At 37.7% G+C, this 18256-nt stretch overlaps 1 protein-coding gene across 1 annotated transcript in view; it reads left to right on the top strand.

Moving 5' to 3' along the window:
* Window positions 1-18256, top strand: part of EXOC5 (exocyst complex component 5) — a 52972-nt gene that overhangs the window by 2760 nt on the left and 31956 nt on the right. Inside the window, exons 2-4 of the mRNA XM_055538160.1 lie at window positions 12480-12574; window positions 13203-13350; window positions 14403-14597. Of these exons, the coding sequence (XP_055394135.1) occupies window positions 12480-12574; window positions 13203-13350; window positions 14403-14597 (438 nt within the window). The remainder of the gene's footprint in view (window positions 1-12479; window positions 12575-13202; window positions 13351-14402; window positions 14598-18256) is intronic.

Genomic DNA, 18256 nt, shown 5'->3' with positions numbered 1-18256 from the left:
ATTCTTCTCTTTTCACTGCACTGCTGAGAACTTTGTATTCCCTTCTCACTTGCTGTTTTTCTGTCCTGTCATTCTTCTGTTTGGGCAAGTTACCTTTACGGGAGGGGAGGATTCTTTGTTAAGCAGAATCTGTTGAGTACCTACTAAGTTAATGAGGCTTCATGTCTCAAAGAGTTTGCTATATACATATTAATCCTATGAGATGTGAAGAAAAAACACAACTGGTTCAGAGCCCAAAAAAGTTTTGGATATGGGCATGCTTTATTTCATTAGAGATTTACAATATTCCTTGGTATGTTAAAGATTTTAAGAAGTTCATTTCCCAAACTTCTTTGACCATGAGAATGTTTTATTTTCTACTGTTAATTTTGTGAATTCCATGGAACATTGGAAAATGTTGAATTATAAATAGAACTTGCCCTTAATGTTAAATAGGGGGAGAGAAGATAGATATATAGCTACATACTTTTGAAATAAAGTTATAAATGGTGTCAGGGGTCTAGGTAAAGTGCTATAGAAGTTGAAAGGATAGGAAGATTACCTCTAGAAGTGGGAAAGGATTAGAAGGTGGCATTTGAATGAAATACAAAGGACAAATTAAATTTGAGTTTGTGGAACTGGGTGGAGGGACATTCCAATAAAGCAGACCATACAAGTGTAGACCCCAAAAACAAGGGAAGAGTTCATCTTAGTTCATGAAGAATAGCATGCATGAAGACGAGGAGTGGCATGTAAGGGAAGAGTTTTTCATCATTGAGAATTAGGAATTTGATTTTTTTTTTCTTTTTTGTAAATGTGGATGCATTAATAATAGTGTTTGAAGTCAGGTAATTGGACTGTGGTGACAATGACTGTTTGACTTCCAGATTAGAATTTGAACAGTGAAGAAGACATTTGTATAAAAACATATTTATGTCTCTTAGATTTACAAAATAAGTTACCCAGACTGAAGACTTATTCAAAAAGATTCTGTTGTTCAGTTAACTAGTTAGTAATGAACATAAAATATACAAGAAAGGACCACTCCTTTACTTTCAAGATGTTGATATGCTACTTGTTTTAGCCATATTAGCTATTAAATACATATTTATGGAACTTGGCCACCGATGATAGTATCATGTATATAAAATGGATTCATTCAGTAAACATTTAGCTTTCCTTAAGCTTTCCTTAAAACTTAGCTTTCTACCCTAGGCCAGAAATCCTTCCAGGTACTGGAATTAAAAGATGGTTTGAGTTAAAAATCTAGTTGAGGGAGTGAAAGGAAAAAAAAAAAACACATTTCTTCTCTCAACATTTTACCAGTACTCTCAATATTGCTTCACTTCTGACACCAGATGTATGGGGATGGAGATTTTTTTCCCACAACAATTCAGTTTTCCAACAGACACTGACTGGGTTTTCTACAATTCACTCTAATTCTGATACTGTTTACCTGGAGTTAGCTTAAGTCCCACAAAGGGCTCGAAGTTAAGGGCTCAATCTCACAAAAATGCCCCCACTCTGGATACCAATGTTGTCATCTCTGTTTCTGATTGGCCAGCCATAAATTGGAGGTTCTCATGACCTCCTCTTTGGGTTCAGTAGTTTGCTAGAATGGCTCACAGAACTCAGGAGAACAATTTAGTGACTAGATTACTGGTTTATTAAGAAGCTCAGGAACAACCAGAGGGAAGAGGCGCATAAGGCAGAGTATGGAGGAGTACCGCACTGCCATTCTCTCCTTGGGTGTGCCACCCTTCGAGCAACGTGATGTGCTCCACAACCAGGAATTTCCCTGAACCCCACACTTTAGGGATTTTTATGGAGATTTCATCATGTAGAGAATCAGTTATTCACTCAATCTCTAACCCTTCTCCTCTTCACAGAGTATAGAGGATGAGGCTGAAAGTTCTGGGCTTCTAATCATTCTTTATCTTTCTGGTGACCAGTCGCCATCCAGGAACCCACCAAGAGTTGCTTCAGTAGAGCCAAATGTGCTCCCAGGAGATTCCAAGAGATTTAGGAGTTCTGTGTAAACCACTCCTATCAGCTTTGTCACTCAGCAGATTAGAAGAGTTTTAGGAGGACTGTGTCAGGAACCAGGACCGAAGACCACTGGAACAAAAGCTCTCCTGGCATGCTTATCACTTAGCCTCTTAGTTGTCTTGTGTGTGCTTTCTTTCAGCCTTTCCTTGGGTAGGATGAATCCCATTTTGCTAGCCTGAAACAAAACATTTGTAGTGCTTTTCAAAAGAATTAGTATTCAATAAATGTAATTCATTTAAATCCACCACAAAACACAGTCTCATGAAAATAAAATCAAATGTGGTTAAAAGGAGAAGCCAAATGGGTACAATTCATTTAGTTCCAGTGCTGGAATTGCATAAAGCTCGTGTTTGGTTTCTAGTAGAGTCTTGAATTTACAGCACCATAGAATGCCTATTTTTTATTTCTGGAGTGGAGCATGGTGGTCCTGTCTTTTTTTGGTTTTGGATATAAGGGGCAAATCTTGATTTTCAAGGTCCTCAGCAGGGGATTTGGCTATGGGCAAGCAAGTGTCTTGAATTATTGTGCATCTGCGATGTGCTCAATGTTATTCTGTTGACCACAGCTGGAAAGTAAGAGAAATAGATGACAAAACCTGCCCTTGCTTTCAATTTAAGTGTAAGAAGAGAGAAACTTACAGATGTTACTGCTTCTGCTGCTAAGTCACTTCAGTCATGTCTGACTTGGTGTGACCCCATAGACGGCAGCCCACCAGGCTCCCCTGTCCCTGGGATTCTCCAGGCAAGAACACTGGAGTGGGTTGCCATTTCCTTCTCCAATGCATGAAAGTGAAAAGTGAAAGTGAAGTCGCTCAGTCGTGTCCGACTCTTAGCGACCCCATGGCCTGCAGCCTACCAGGCTCCTCCATCCATGGGATTTTCCAGGCAAGAGTACTTGAGTGGGTTGCCATTGCCTTCTCCCGCAGATGTTAGTATAAAGCAATAAATGACAAAATGGAAGTGTTACTGGTATTAAATACTATTCTGTGTTGGGATTTGAATTTTTAAGCCCCGTGTGCATGTGTGTGCATGTGCTTAGTTGTAGCCAACTCTTTGCAACCCCATGGACTGTACCCTGCCAGGCTCTTGTGGTCCATGGGAGTTTCCAGGCAAGAATACTGGAGTGAGTTGCCATTTCCTTCTCCAGGGGATTTTCCTGACCCAGGAATTGAACCCTGGTCTCCTGCATTGCAGGCAGATTCTTTATGAAGTGGGCCACCAGGGGAGCCCTTTCAGCTTCATGGGGATTGTTTAAGAGTGAAGGAATCAGTTGAGATAATCTAGGGGAAAAAATGCTTTTCCCACAAGTATCCTTGTGGATTGAGTAACTTGGTCACAGGTAAGGAAGCAGAAGTAACATGAGTTTGAAGAGAAGATGAGAGTAGGCTTGTGGTAGTGTGCCTGTTCATTTTGGGGTGCAAAGAAATTAGGTTAGGTAGTTTTGGAGAAGGAAATGGCAACCCACTCCAGTGTTTTTGCCTGGAGAATCCCAGGGATGGGGGAGCCTGGTGGGCTGCCGTCTATGGGGTCGCATAGAGTCGGACACGACTGAAGCGACTTAGCTTCAGTAAAATAAGAACTTAAAAGGGTAGATTTAAGAGTGTGAACATCATAGTTTTGAAATTGCATAGGGAAGTTTCTGACTAAAAGTGAATAGTGTTTTAAAGATTAGTTTGACAGTGGTCTGTTACATAGTGAATTTAAGAAAAGTACTTTCTACAGGAAGTACCTGAACCTACTTGTTAGTTGGCTTTAATAGGACCCAGAAATACTTCTTCCTGAAATCCTCTGAGCCTTTTTTTTTTTTTTTTTTAACCTTGGTAAGTGAAAATATTATAGGTTCTTTGAGTTTGTAGGTGGCTGTAACAATGGACATGGGTTTGGGTAGACTCCAGCAGTTGGTGATGGACAGGGAGGCCTGGCGTGCTGTGGTTCATGGGGTCGCAAAAAGTCGGACACGACTGAGTGACTGAACTGAACTGTAACATATTTTATTGAATATTTTTGAGAAAGTTTAGTTGGATTTTCTCAAGGAGAAAGTGTTAAATTAGGGATTTATGTTCCTGTTCAAGGGCTTGAGGTCTTAATTTTTAATAGAAATGACTACAAACCCTATATTTTTATTACAATTGGTAATAAAGAATATGAAACTTATAAGAATATGAAATCAGTTTAACAGATAAGCATACTAATAAATTATGTAAAGTTTGTCTTCCCTGGTGGCTTAGTGGTAAAGAACCCACCTGCCAGTGCAGGAGATGCTGGTTTGATCCCTGGATCAGGGAAATGGCAACCCACTCCTTTTTTCTTACCTGGGAAATCCCATGGACAGAGGAGCCTAGCGAGCTACAATGTATGGGGTGGCAAAGAATCAGTCACAATTTAAGTGACTGAGCATGCATGCAAAGTTGAATTTAACATGATAGTATCTTTGTAGTACATACTTAGATCGTTTTGGCTGATTTTGCTTTTAATTACTATAGAAAAATAGAGATTAAGATATACCTTTGTTAGATTCATGAAATTCTAGAAGATTTTGAGGGGAATTGTTTACAGGTATCTTTGAGAATCCTCAGGAGGAGTTGGTCATTTAGAGGTCTTGAAGAATTTGTTAATTTGCCTCTTTTTCTCATTGTAAATGCCTTTGCAGTGCTAAGTATTAATAAGTTACTGGGATTTATTTAGTTTTATAAGCAGAAAAGATTTTTTGTTTTTTCAAAACTTCCATTTTTTAAAAATCAGCAACTGATTTATCTTTAACTCTTGTGATAATTTGATTGCCTCTGAAGATAAAACCTACATTTCACCTCCAGGATACTGTTCTCTCCTAGTAGTTCCTCCTCCTCTACTGGTCCCTCTTATTTTGTCTCTTGATGGTTTCCTTTCCTCTTCCTATTTCCACATGTTGGCATGCCCTTCTTCCTGGGTGATCTAATCCAGTTCTGAGGTTTTAAATAACTTTAAAATTATATCTAGCGCCAGTTTCTTCCCTGTAATACAGCTTATTTTTCTGACCATGTGCTTTACATTTTCACATGTATATCAGATTGGCATCTTCCGCATATAATATGCAGAATAGAGCTCTTGTTTCCCCACTCGCTTTTCCATCTCCTTCCCAGTCTCAGTAAATGGTACCACTCACTGTTCATACAGTTGTTCTGGTTGCAACCTTTACGAGTCATCATGATTCCCTTTTAAAATTTCTTGCCACATCCAGTTTATCAGCATTCAGTTCACTCACTGTATCAGTTCAGTTCAGTCGCTCAGTTGTGTCTCTTTGCGACACCACGGACTGCAGCACGCCAGGCTTCCCTGTCCATCACCAACTCCCGGAGCTTGCTCAAACTCACATCCATCGAGTCAGTGATGCCGTCCAACTATCTCATCCTCAGTTGTCCCCTTCTCCTCCTGCCTTCAATCTTTCCCAGCATCAGGGTCTTTTCCATTGAGTCAGTTATTCACATCAGGTGGCCAAAGTATTGGAGTTTCAACTTCAGATCAGTCCTTCCAATGAATATTCAGGACTGATTTGCTTTAGGATAGACTGGTTTGATCTCCTTGTGTTCCAAGGAACTCTCAAGAGTCTTCTCCAACACCACAGCTCGAAAGCATCAATTCTTTGGCGTTCAGCTTTCTTTACAGTCCAACTCTCACATCCATATGAACAGATCCTTTAAAAGGTCATGAACCTGGCGATATGACAGCATCCTTACATTGCTACTTTGATCTGAGTCATTAGCATCTCTTGACTAGACTACTACAATGTTGCAGGTTTTCTCAGAGAAGCTGACTTTAAGACAGTTTAGTCCCATGGACGGAGGAGCCTGGTGGGCTGCAGTCCATGGGGTCGCTAAGAGTCGGACACAACTGAGCGACTTCACTTTCACTTTTCACTTTCATGCATTGGAGAAGGAAATGGCAACCCACTCCAGTGTTCTTGCCTGGAGAATCCCAGGGACGGGGGAGCCTGGTGGCCTGCCGTCTATGGGGTCACACAGAGTCGAACACGAGTGAAATGACTTAGCAGCAGCCGCAGTAGCCGTGGGCAGAATATTTATTAGAAAGTACCCTTGGGGTGAGTATATGTGAAAGGACAGGGTAGATAAGCAAAATTGGGTCTTAGGAGAAATAGCAGTACAGTGCTGACCCAGCAACAGTGTTGATAGTTCCTGTGGGAAGTTCTGAAACTAAAATTACCTGTCAGAGTTGCCCTGATTTATACTCAAGTGGTCAGGCCTTTATATCCTTGTCTTAGTAATTAGATAGAGACCACATTGGCTTTCCCAGGTGGTGCAGTGGTAAAGAATCGGCCTGCCAGTGCAGGAGACGCAAGAGACCGTGTTTGATCCCTTTGTCGGAAAGATCCCCTGGAGTGGGAAATGACAATCTGCCCCAGTATTCTTGCCTGGGAAATTCCATGGAGAGAGGAGACAGTCCATGGGGTCGCAAAGAGTTGGACACAACTGAGCAGACACAGACAACATTGGGAAAAGTATGGCATTGAGTGAAGGAGCTCTGTGCAGCTGAAGGATCCCTGAAAATACCGCCAGGTGAATGCTCTGCTGGCAGCACTGCTGGCAGCTAGAGCGTGACCCTTCTTGAAGGAATATCTGGACTACACATCTGTGTTCCCTGCAGAACACTCCTGTGCCACTAAGCTCCATGTTTTCATATACATTGGTGGGGGGAGGAGACAGGTAGCTCTTCTAGCACTCCATTTGGGGTTCTTACCCTGGAGGAAAATTAGAAGTGGGTTGAGTGGCAGAGTCATCTTGTCTACCTGGTTATTTATTCTTCTTCCATAGTAAATGTCTCCTTGTGGATGTTAACATGTGATACTAAGATCTTCATACTTCATGCCCAGTCTCATGTGTCCATTCACGTGCGTCAACCCCAGATTTCCCTGTTCTCTTTCTTCCAGTCTTTCTCCTCTGATAGCTAGGTCCTTGGCCACTATCCATGAGTCCATGTATATTCTAACTAGGTCAGTTTTCTGACCACCCATGAGGATGAACAGTCATTGCCTTTTGGGAGGATATTTTTCTTGTCACCGAGTTTCAAGGCCACCGCTGAGGGAAGTTGTGATTGCAGCTGCTGTTCATTTTTATTTGATACCAACATGCTTAGCCAACTCTTGATGAAGCAAGCTCATGCTTTTCCTTCTCTATCATCTGGTTTCAAGTGATTCCCATAAGGCCATACATATGAATTAAGGGAAGCATGCTCGTGCAATAGTAGTGAAAAACATGGGCTACCTGCTTATGCAGTTTGCTTTCTGGCTCTGTTCTTGTTTGATCCTGGGGTTACTACTTCCATCTTATGATGAATAGTTTCTGGATCTATTTAACATCATGATTTCTTGAGTCCATTGGAACCTTATGACCCCATGGATTATACCTCACCAATGCGGCCTTGGATTAAATACCCCCTTGTATCATAATTTCTCAGGTATAAAACTAGGCTATATTAATAGAACCTACCTCATAGACTTGTTAAGTATGTATTAAATAAGATTGTAAGTGCTAGGCACAGATTTAGCACATAGTAAACACTTTTAAAAATTGGTCATTACCGTCTTATTTAGAAGTCTTTCATGTGTTTGTCAGACTTTCTAAAGTTCTGAGTAGCTCTAAGCATAAGTTCCTTTGAGTCATTGTTTCTCAATTTGTGCTTGTAAATTAAGATTTGTTAAACATGTCAACTCTTTTGTCTCAAGTGAGGTAGACTCAGGTATGATTATGTAAATATGTTTGCTAAGAGTCAGAGAAGACAATGGCACCCCACTCCAGTACTCTTGCCTGGAATATCCCATGGACAGAGGAGCCTGGTAGGCTGCAGTCCATGGGGTTGCCAAGAGTTGGACATGACTGAGCGACTTCACTTTCACTTTTCACTTTCATGCATTGGAGAAGGAAATGGCAACCCACTCCAGTGTTCTTGCCTGGAGAATCCCAGGAACGAGGGAGCCTGGTGGGCTGCCGTCTATGGGGTCACACAGAGTCAGACACGACTGAAGTGACTTAGCAGCAGCAGCAGCAGCTAAATGAGTAAATTGTATTTTAGAGGGTCAGAATATTTACTTTGCAGAATATCTAACTCATCCTTATGATTTAATCATCAATCATGTCAGCACCTGGGTAAACTGAATTTATTTATTTATTTGCAGTTATTCCAAAATACTGGCATATTCCCCATGTTATTTAATACATCCTTGTAACATATCTTACATCCAATAGTTTGTACTTCCCGTTACCCTACCCTGATACTGTCCTCTTCCCTACCATTGGTAACCACTAGTTTGTTCTCTATATCTGTGAGTCCACTTCTTTTTTGTTATATTCATTAGTTTGTTATATTTTTTAGATTCCCCATTATAAATGATTTTGTACAGTATTTGTCTTTCTCTGTCTGATATATTTCACTTTCAGCATAATGCCCTTCAGGTCCATCTGTGTGGCTGCAAATGGCAAAATTTCATCCTTTCTTATGTGCTGGGTAGTGTTTCATTGTATCTATATACTGCACCTTCTTTATCAGTTCACCTGTTGATGGACACTTATATTGCTTTCATATCTTGGCAATTGTAAATAATGCTGCTATGAACATTGAGGTGCATATATCTGCACAAATTGCTGTTGTTGTTATTGTCTTTTCAGATATATACCCAAGTATGGAATTTCTGGGTCATATGGTAGTCCTGGGCTTCCCTGGTGGCTCAAATGGTAAAGAATCTGCCTGCAGTGAGGGAGACTTGGGTTTGATCCCTGGGTCAGGAAGTTCTCCTGGAGAAGGAAATGGCAACCCACTCCATTATTCTTGCCTGGAGAATTCCATGGACAGAGGAGCCTGGTGGGCTACAGTCCATGGGGTCGCAAAGAGTCAGACATGACTGAGCAGCTAACATACATGGTAGTTCTATTTTTTGTTTTTTTGAGAAATCTCCATACTGTTTTCCACAGTGGGTGCACCAATTTTTATTCCCACCAGCAGTGTACAAGGGTTCCCTTTCTCCACATCCTGGCCATCATTTGTTACTTGTGTTCTTTTTGATGATAGAGGAGAAGGCAATGGCAACCCACTCCAGTACTCTTGCCTCGAAAATCCCATTAATGGAGGAGCCTGGTAGGCTGCAGTCCATGAGGTCACTGGGGGTCGGACACGACTGAGTGACTTCACTTTGACTTTTCACTTTCACGCATTGGAGAAGGAATGGCAACCCACTCCAGTGTTCTTGCCTGGAGAATCCCAGGGACGGGGGAGCTTGGTGGGCTGCCGTCTATGGGGTCGCACAGAGTCGGACACGACTGAAGTGACTTAGCAGTAGCAGTAGCCATGTTGAGCATCTTTTCATGTGCCTTTTGGCCATCTATATGTCTTCTTTGGGAAAACGGCTATTCATTTCTTCTGCCCATTTTAAAATCTGATTTGAACTGAATTTTTTAAAAGTAGCTAGCAGTTTTGCTTTTCAAGCCTTGATCATATCGGATGTTTATATTTCCTAGAACTGTATTACTATGGCTGCTATTTCTCAGTTATTTTGACCACTATGAAAGAACCTTTTAAAAAAAGTCTTTAAAATTTTTTTAAAAACTATTTATATTGTTATGTGTTCTTGCTGCTGCTGCTAAGTTGCTTCAGTCGTGTCCGACTCTGTGCGACCCCATAGACGGCCTCCTACCAGGCTCCTCTGTCTCTGGGATTCTCCAGGCAAGAACACTGGAGTGGGTTGCCATTTCCTTCTCCAATGCATGAAAGTGAAAAGTGAAAGTGAAGTCGCTCAGTCGTGTCTGACTCTTAGCGACCCCATGGACTGCAGCCTACCAGGCTCCTCCGTCCATGGATTTTCCAGGCAAGAGTACTGGAGTGGGGTGCCATTGCCTTCTCCTGTGTTCTTGCTACTTGATGTTTATTTTTTAGCAATAACTGATATTAACAATAATAAAAATTATAGTTTTCTTTAAAAATATGTACAGTTTGAAACTTGATCATGGATTTTATGTATACAAGGCATGTGACAGTTTATCAATTGTCTGATAAAATTATTGGCTTGTATTTTTGATGCCATATGACTATAAGGAGAAATGTTAAAAGACAAATCAGTGATGTGCATGTGCCTTCATGTGGCAGTTTTCACCTTTTTAGCTTCACCTCTTATTCTCACCACCTAAACTGTAGGCACAAGGAGCTATTTGTAGTTTCCCAAAGTTGCTATTAAGTGTTATATAGCAGTGGAAACAGCAATTTAAATCTCAACTCTGCAGTGTACAGCTTGCGTTATCTTGGGCAAGTAAGTATCCTAAGTCTCAGCTTCCTCATTATAAACTGGGGATAAAATAGGACCTCTGGTCTTAACTGCACACAGTGAATGTTAAATGATTATGTGAGCCGTTATTCTCGTTGGTGTTCCTCCTCTTTTTCCGATGGTTATTGTTCTGACTGAAGCTTATCCTCTCAGTCCTCCTCCCATATCAGACTGGTAAGCCATTCTCTCAAATTCCAATGTGATGATGATGGTGATGATGATAAAAAGACAGGTTATCATCTATGGGTTTTAACTGTCATTTCTCTCTACATCCTTCCATATGTGGTATTTGTGATCTAGTCCATTTTCCTCTAATGGGTTAAGCTCTATCTTCTCTTTCCCTAATGGTCTGGAGAACTGTTCCATTTTTTTTCTGGCTGACTTTTCTTCTTTCCTCTGGTCTCAGCTAAAGTGTCATGCTCTCAGAAAGTAAGACTGTTGCAATACTCACTCTTTATACCAGTCTTCTTTCATTTCCATCTTCCCTTCATCTCTGTTGCTGTTTTTAGAGCATTCAGGAATTTCTTTCCCCCACATTTATCACAATTGTGATTAGTTATTTCTGTAATTACTGTTTAAGGTTTGTATCCTTAGTAGAAGATCATTTCTGTGAGAACTTGCAGAGACTTGTGTATAGAATTCACATCTGTATTCTTAGTGCCTGCCACAGTGCTCAACACAAGAGTAGTTGTTTACTAAACATTTGCTGAATTAAGAAATATCCTTTTTCCATCACTCAACTACCTATTGAGTTAACCACTCACTCAGCAATGTTAGTACTGAAGTTTGTGCACAAATTTTAAATTTTAATTGTCACGTACTATTACTGTATTCTTTAATACTTTTTCCCTGTTCATGTTGTAAGTTTCTGAAGGGTGCCATTTGTGTTATATACATCTTTTTATTCCAAAGCCTAACAGACTGCTTGGCAGTGGACATTTTATTGTTCAGTGAATGTTCATCAATGAAAATATGTTTTTAAAATATGATTAAGAATGGAAAGTTTTACAGATACAAAAATTCAAACTGAAATCACCAACAAATGCTATCAGTTTAAGTTACATGCTAAGTGTGAGGCAATATATATGATACCTGTTTATATGAAATAGGGTAATATGGAAACTATGTAAATTCATGTGTTAATATTATGTTTAAAAAACACATTATCAGCTGATAGTGAACATTTGAATGATAATTTTCTTAATTGGGCCTTCTACTCTGATTTTTTTTTAATTCTTTTTTTCTATAAAGTTTAGAACATTTTTGTCTTGCTATTTTAATATTAAATATTATATGTGAGCATTTTTTCTCATTTCATTAAATTTTTTTACAACATGATTTTAATAGGAACATAATTTTTTATCCTATAAATTGACTATAATTTTTCAATAATGATTCTGTTGATATTTCTGTAAGTAACTTTTCAGCATTATACATATTACAGAAATTTTGCATTCATATCTACTTTTTCCCTTAGAATTTTAAAAGTAGAATTACTGGGTTAAATAGTGTGAGCATTTGTAGACCTGTTGACGTTACCAAAATGTTGCTTATTGCCCTCTAAAAATATTGTACCTTTTAACATTTCTAACAATAATGAGCCCACTCCAGTGTTCTTGCCTGGAGAATCCCAGGGACGGGGGAGCCTGGTGGGCTGCCGTCTATGGGGTTGCACAGAGTTGGACACGATTGAAGTGACTTAGCAATAATGAGAGTGTGAATTTCAGCCTACCTGCCCCTGTATTGCATATTGTAATTAAGGAAATACTGTATTTAAATACTGTAATTAAGGAAAAAGAAAAAACATTGTCAGTGAGGCCCCCAAAAAGTAATAACTTGACCTTATTTGATTTCTAGTGAAGCTTTATATGTTTCATGTTTCTTGGCCATTTTTATTTCTTCTATAAATTGTTTCTTTGCTCACTTTTCCACTAGTTTGTTCCTGCTTATCAAACTCTTTAATATCCTAATTTTCATTAAATGATTTGTTTATTGAAGACTTTTTAAATAGAAAAAGCTTGTACATTTTAATAGATATATTTAACTAGTAGTTTAATTTCAGTTCTCACATAGTATTACCTATTTCATTTTTGTAAGTAGTAGTAAGTTATGTATGAAACTTTTAAAAGAACATTTATTTTGTAAACTAGGAGCCTTTTGTGGCAGATGAGTATATTGAACGTCTTGTATGGAGAACCCCAGGAGGAGGCTCTAGAGGGGGACCTGAAGCTTTTGATCCTAAAAGGTGAAGTAAAATTTTTTTTTCATAGACCCAATCTAGTACAAGTTTGTGTCTGGAACAGAGGTGACTGTTGGAATTCCTTTCAATATTCATGAAAAGGGAGTTAACAACTGACCAATAAAAGGAAGAAGCATTAGAAGCTTGAGATTTATTTTTTTTCCTTTTATGTTTCTTTTATTTTAGAAAAGGACTTTAAGTGACATGGGGGAAGGGATTTTATTGCATTATGAGAATTTAATCTTTTCTCCAATTAATAATAAATTAGAAATTACTGGTTATACCTCTAAAATAAAACATGTTGAGTATGCCGTTTTAAGTATTGTTGTAAATTGGGGGAACAAAACTCACCATACCTCGAATGTACAGTATTATGTTTATATAGTACATTTTACCCTTTTGACTATTTCTGTAAAATTGGTTTCATTTCTGGGGGTTAATCTGGAGATTTCCTATGAGGTTTTCATTTATATCAGAGATAATCCCTAACATAATGCTAGAGAGAAAATTAACATGTTCATCCCTACCTCAAGGAATGCTCACTAATGCTTTATTTACAATTATAAGTGGACTGATCAGTTCCTAGTGATCAATTATAGATGGATTGATACATATTCTAATTTTATTTTGTTAGATTATTAGAAGAATTTGTAAATCATATTCAGGAGCTCCAGATAATGGATGAAAGGATTCAAAGGAAAGTAGAGAAACTAGAGCAACAGTGTCAGAAAGAAGCTAAGGAATTTGCCAGGAAGGTACAAGAACTCCAGAAAAGCAATCAGGTAAACTGTTAATTGAATAATGAATATACAGACTTTAATATGTTTATATCCTTTCAGTTTTAAGTTTTTTTTTTTTAAAAGTCTAGTCAAATAGTAATTGTTGAGGTTTCTTTATACTGCTCCCATCTCATGTCATAAAATATTAATTAATTGTTACCAGGCACTCTTGGTGCACTTGTTTGCTACTGAGTGATGGTTTGGGGTTAGAGTACTCCCTTCTTAGGATGGGATGGTATTCAGTACAGTGTGGTCCTTGCTTCCTCTCTTAACAATGCAAATTTTTAAGAATGATACCTCAGCAGACCTGTATTTTTAGGGAGTCATGACTAGCTTGGATATTTAGGTATTTATTTGCATTCTCATTTAATCATAAAGCGAAATAATAATACCAGACCAACTATTGCCTGGATCAGATTTTTCCCTAGAGGAAACCTGGTCTGGGAAGTTTCACAGAAGTTGTGAGGCAGATACCCTAATGAGAATGCTAGTGTAACTGGGAAAAGCAGATGCAGAACTCTTCCTCAGTCCATTTTGGAGAAAAACTAGACCATTAGCATTAGGGTGACTCTGGGGTACATAGGCCAAGCTTCTTAGCCATTCTTACTTCTTAGGCCCTAGACTTAATCAGGAACCTCTGAACCTCTTTCACATCCTGAGCCTGATGTGGAACTTGATTGACCTTTAATTAGAAGTGTAGTTAGAAGAGCATGTTTAGCATTGCTGCCTTGTAGGGGTTGTTTGTTCTTGAGTATTAAGGATTAGCAAGCTGATTTCTACTCAGTTTTCATATGTTTAGATTCCTTCACTTAAGCCTGTATAACTGTTAGAAAATATTTAATAAATATTATTTATTAATAGATTAATAAATATTTATTAATATTTAATAAAATAATAAAATAGTGTCTTGTTTACATAAGATAATGTATTTTTAAGTAGTTAAAGTAATAGGTTCAAAATACTTCTAATGCAAATTCCCCTTGGTAATAACAATAGTATTAATAGTTAATCTGGGTTCTCTGATTGTATTTTATGCTCGTGCATGTTTCTCCTAGGTTGCCTTCCAACATTTCCAAGAACTAGATGAGCACATCAGCTATGTAGCAACCAAAGTCTGTCACCTTGGAGACCAGTTGGAGGGGGTAAACACACCCAGACAACGGGCAGTAGAGGCTCAGAAGTTGATGAAATACTTCAATGAGTTTCTAGATGGAGAACTGAAATCTGATGTTTTTACAAATTCTGAAAAGGTGAGCACTGTCAGAAGGATAAAAGCATGTAATAACATTACTAATAATGCTCTAATTATGAACTACAATTGCTGCTTTCCAGAGTCAGACTTCAAATCACTGAGTAGCTGACTTATTAAAAGTCTTTATTCTGAAAAATACACTTGCCAACAAAATTTATATTCAAATTTTTAGTTGGATTTCCTGGTATTTTGTTTATGAAATGTGTATGGTTTAGAAATATTTAACTATGTTAATAAGTATTTCTTTTTCATAATTGACTTTTAATATTAAAAGAATTTAATAGTCATATTCCCCTGGGTGAGGGGGTGGTGTGACCCTAAATCATTTACAAACTGAACTATATTTCTGTAAAAGAAATTCAGAGCTTCTAGTTTTTGTTACTTGAATAAAGTTCTTTTATAAAAATTAAAGCATAGTTTGGATCAAAAAGAATTGAAAAATCTGAATTAATTATTCATGTTAATCTTTTTCATAGCACTAGTCACTTAATCCTGGTCTAAGGTTGTATGGTATTGGTTACTCTACAATCTTGGGAGAAGGTTATTCAGCTCATTTTCTTCCCCTCAGGGGGAAAAAAATTAAGAGTGCATGAAAAAATAGACATTCTTATGAATAGTATATGCACATAGTAATAACATTGTCTATTAATATGTTGAATACAGTCTTCCAGAATATTTTCCAGGTTTACTCCATGGGATATCTCAGGTAGTGGAATGTTAAAAGCTAAGTTGTATTGAAGTTCACTTTGAATTAAGCAACACATTGTTTTGTGAGTAGGAAATATATGGATTTATTGAGTTTATAATTTTTAGAGATCTTTGAAAGAAATGCTTATATGTGTGGAGAAAATCCCTCTATAGAAAAGACAGTATTTTAAATAATGAGTTCCAGGAATTATATTTATAATATAAAGTAGAGCTGTAAGATTAATATCAAGGACATAATCATACCTAAACTCTTGTAAAACACTGGCAGTATCTAGCTTTTATACATTCATGTGATTCTCACACACTCACACATACACATAGGGCTTGAACACCAAACTGTTTTTCAGGGTACAGTTTTGTTTTGTTTGAATGTTTTTGTTTTGTTTCCTACATGAAACATACATATTTCTAATGTATTATAAAAGTATATATTTATATATTTTTAAAATTGTTTTTTAAATATATATATATAAAATTGTATGTAATTCAAGTCTTATACCTTGGGTTACCTTGGATTATACCTGTTGGATTGTAGAGTATATTTATGCTTTGTTATAAACAAAATGCAGATATTTTACCCAGTGTGAGTTGGTCTGTTTATTTCATGCAGCTCAAGGCAGCCATTTAGAATCTAGAGAAAAGTAAATATTTTAAAATTGAATGATTACACGTGTGTGTGTGTGTGTGTGTGTGTGTATGCTCAGTTGTATCCTACTCTTCTGCTACGGACTGTAGCCCACCAGACTCCTCTGTCCATGGGATTCTCCAGGCAAGAACACTGGAGTGGGTTGTCATTTCCTTCTCCAATGCATGAAAGTGAAAAGTGAAAGTGAAGTCGCTCAGTCGTGTCCGACTTCTAGCGACCCCATGGACTGCAGCCTACCAGGCTCCTCCGTCCATGGGATTTTCCAGGCAAGAGTACTGGAGTGGGGTGCCATTGCCTTCTCCGTCACTTGGTCACTAGCTGTCTAATTTTTGAGGAATAAGTACAGACTTAACAGCATTTAAGCTAAGTCCTCTTATTTTCTTTCTTTTGTGTCACTCTCTCCCATATCTCATTTTGTTTCATCTTGTTTCTTTTTTTCTTATACTTTAGTCCTCTTTTCACAATTGTCTTTTTTTCTCTCATGTCTCCCATAGATTTTGGGTTACTGTTGAGTCATTATTTTTGGCCTGGTACTGTCACAGTTAACTACACTTAGGAACCTCATATATGGTACTAGATTGCTCATTATTAGGTAAACTTCTGGCTGTTTCACTTTCTGCACTGTGTACCAGCCACCTTGCCAGTGGAAAGAAAAGGAAAATCACCCATGTCGGTGTGTGATTGTGGAAGGAATTAGAATGGGAAAAGATAACACATCTTAGTCCTTTTTCTTCCTGCTCCATAGTCATTTTTGCTGTTTTTTTTTTTTAATCTTTGCTTTTCAAAATCTTCTAATTTTCTTCTCTGGGGGAAAAAAAAACAATTTTATGTCCATAGTATGTATTCCCTCTTACCTCCATCTTTACAAAGTATGTTAGTTGTTTTTCTTCTTAGAATCACAACTTAACGTTCTCCATGTAGATAATGCCTGGTGGCCCTGATTATCTTTAACATGTTAGCATTGGGTGGTCTGTCACCTCACGCTGACATCAGTAGCAGATGTAAGCAGGTTATTAGATTGTGGTTTTGAAAACTTCTGTGCCTAGTGTATATTTTAACTGACAGATGACTTTAAGAACTACTGTGCTTGAAATAGTTTTTGTAAAATAATTTGGTAATTTGATAAAATCATATGTTATTTACTCTGCTGTACGTCTTCCTATATTAAGTGAAGTTTGCAAACACTGCATAATGGGGACTTCCATCTCTTAACAAGAACAAACTCCTGATGGAAACATAAAGCATGTACCTGGCAGGTTCCTTCTGAAGGGAGCATTGGTAAGGAGAAAGTGGTGGACCTTGCTAGTACCACTAAATGGCATGTTGAAAAATGACCTTGCAGTGTTAATTTATGCTCCTGTGCAGCAGAATTAGACTGAGCGTCTGGTAACTGAAAATGGCAGTGACGTGCTGACTAGGAGAGAAGTAGCTGACGCAGAAATGCTGTCTATATTCACTCTTGTTTGGCATCAGCAGTATCATTTGGCCTTGCTCTTTTTTTCCCACTGTTGTTTGCCAGACTTCACATGAGTACTCACTTAGAAAGGTCTGTTTGAAGGTTCTCAGCTCTTCTGTCAACGTTTGTAGGAGTCTCTTTTTTTTTTTCTTTTTTTTCTTAGTGTTAAAGAAAGTGAATGATAAAATCAGATACTAAAGGTGTGCCAAAATTAAACTCAATGCTTATTTGAAATTTGTTTTCAAAAGTTAGCATATATAACTCTCTATACATTAATATGAATAAGCACAAATTTCTGCATTTAAAAAATTTTAGACTCCTTGTCTAAATCCTTTAGTTACACAGTTTGAATAAGTACAAACATTTTTGTATCATATTCTATTCAGAAGACTTCATGTTAACAAGTTTTAAAACTTGATATGTTCATTAAATGACAAGCATTTTGTTATTTTCTTCACCTAGAGTGGGCTATATGCATCAGTATGGTCTGAATTATTTTCATAACTCTTGTTTCTCTGTTCATAAACTCACAAGATACTTAAACTCGCTTTCAGCAGTCAATTATTTGAATTTTTTCAGAGTAGACTTGAACTGCAGGTTTCATTGGGAAGGGATTGTGGCATTATAAAATCACAAGATTTCAATACCATAATGACATGTTTATGTTTCAATGACTCATTATTGGTGATACCCCAGATGTATTCCTGTTGCTCACAAGATTATATTGTGTATTTTAAAAGAAAATTGTTTGGGTGAGAGTCTGTGGACATACATATGAGAATATTACTATTTTTAAATACAAAATTATTTTTTGATACATATAAAGGTTTTTTTTTTAATTATTGCT

Source organism: Bubalus kerabau, chromosome 10 (assembly GCF_029407905.1).
Source record: "Bubalus kerabau isolate K-KA32 ecotype Philippines breed swamp buffalo chromosome 10, PCC_UOA_SB_1v2, whole genome shotgun sequence".
NCBI classification, from domain to species: Eukaryota; Metazoa; Chordata; class Mammalia; order Artiodactyla; family Bovidae; genus Bubalus; species Bubalus kerabau.
This window is presented reverse-complemented; position numbering and strand designations above follow the sequence as displayed.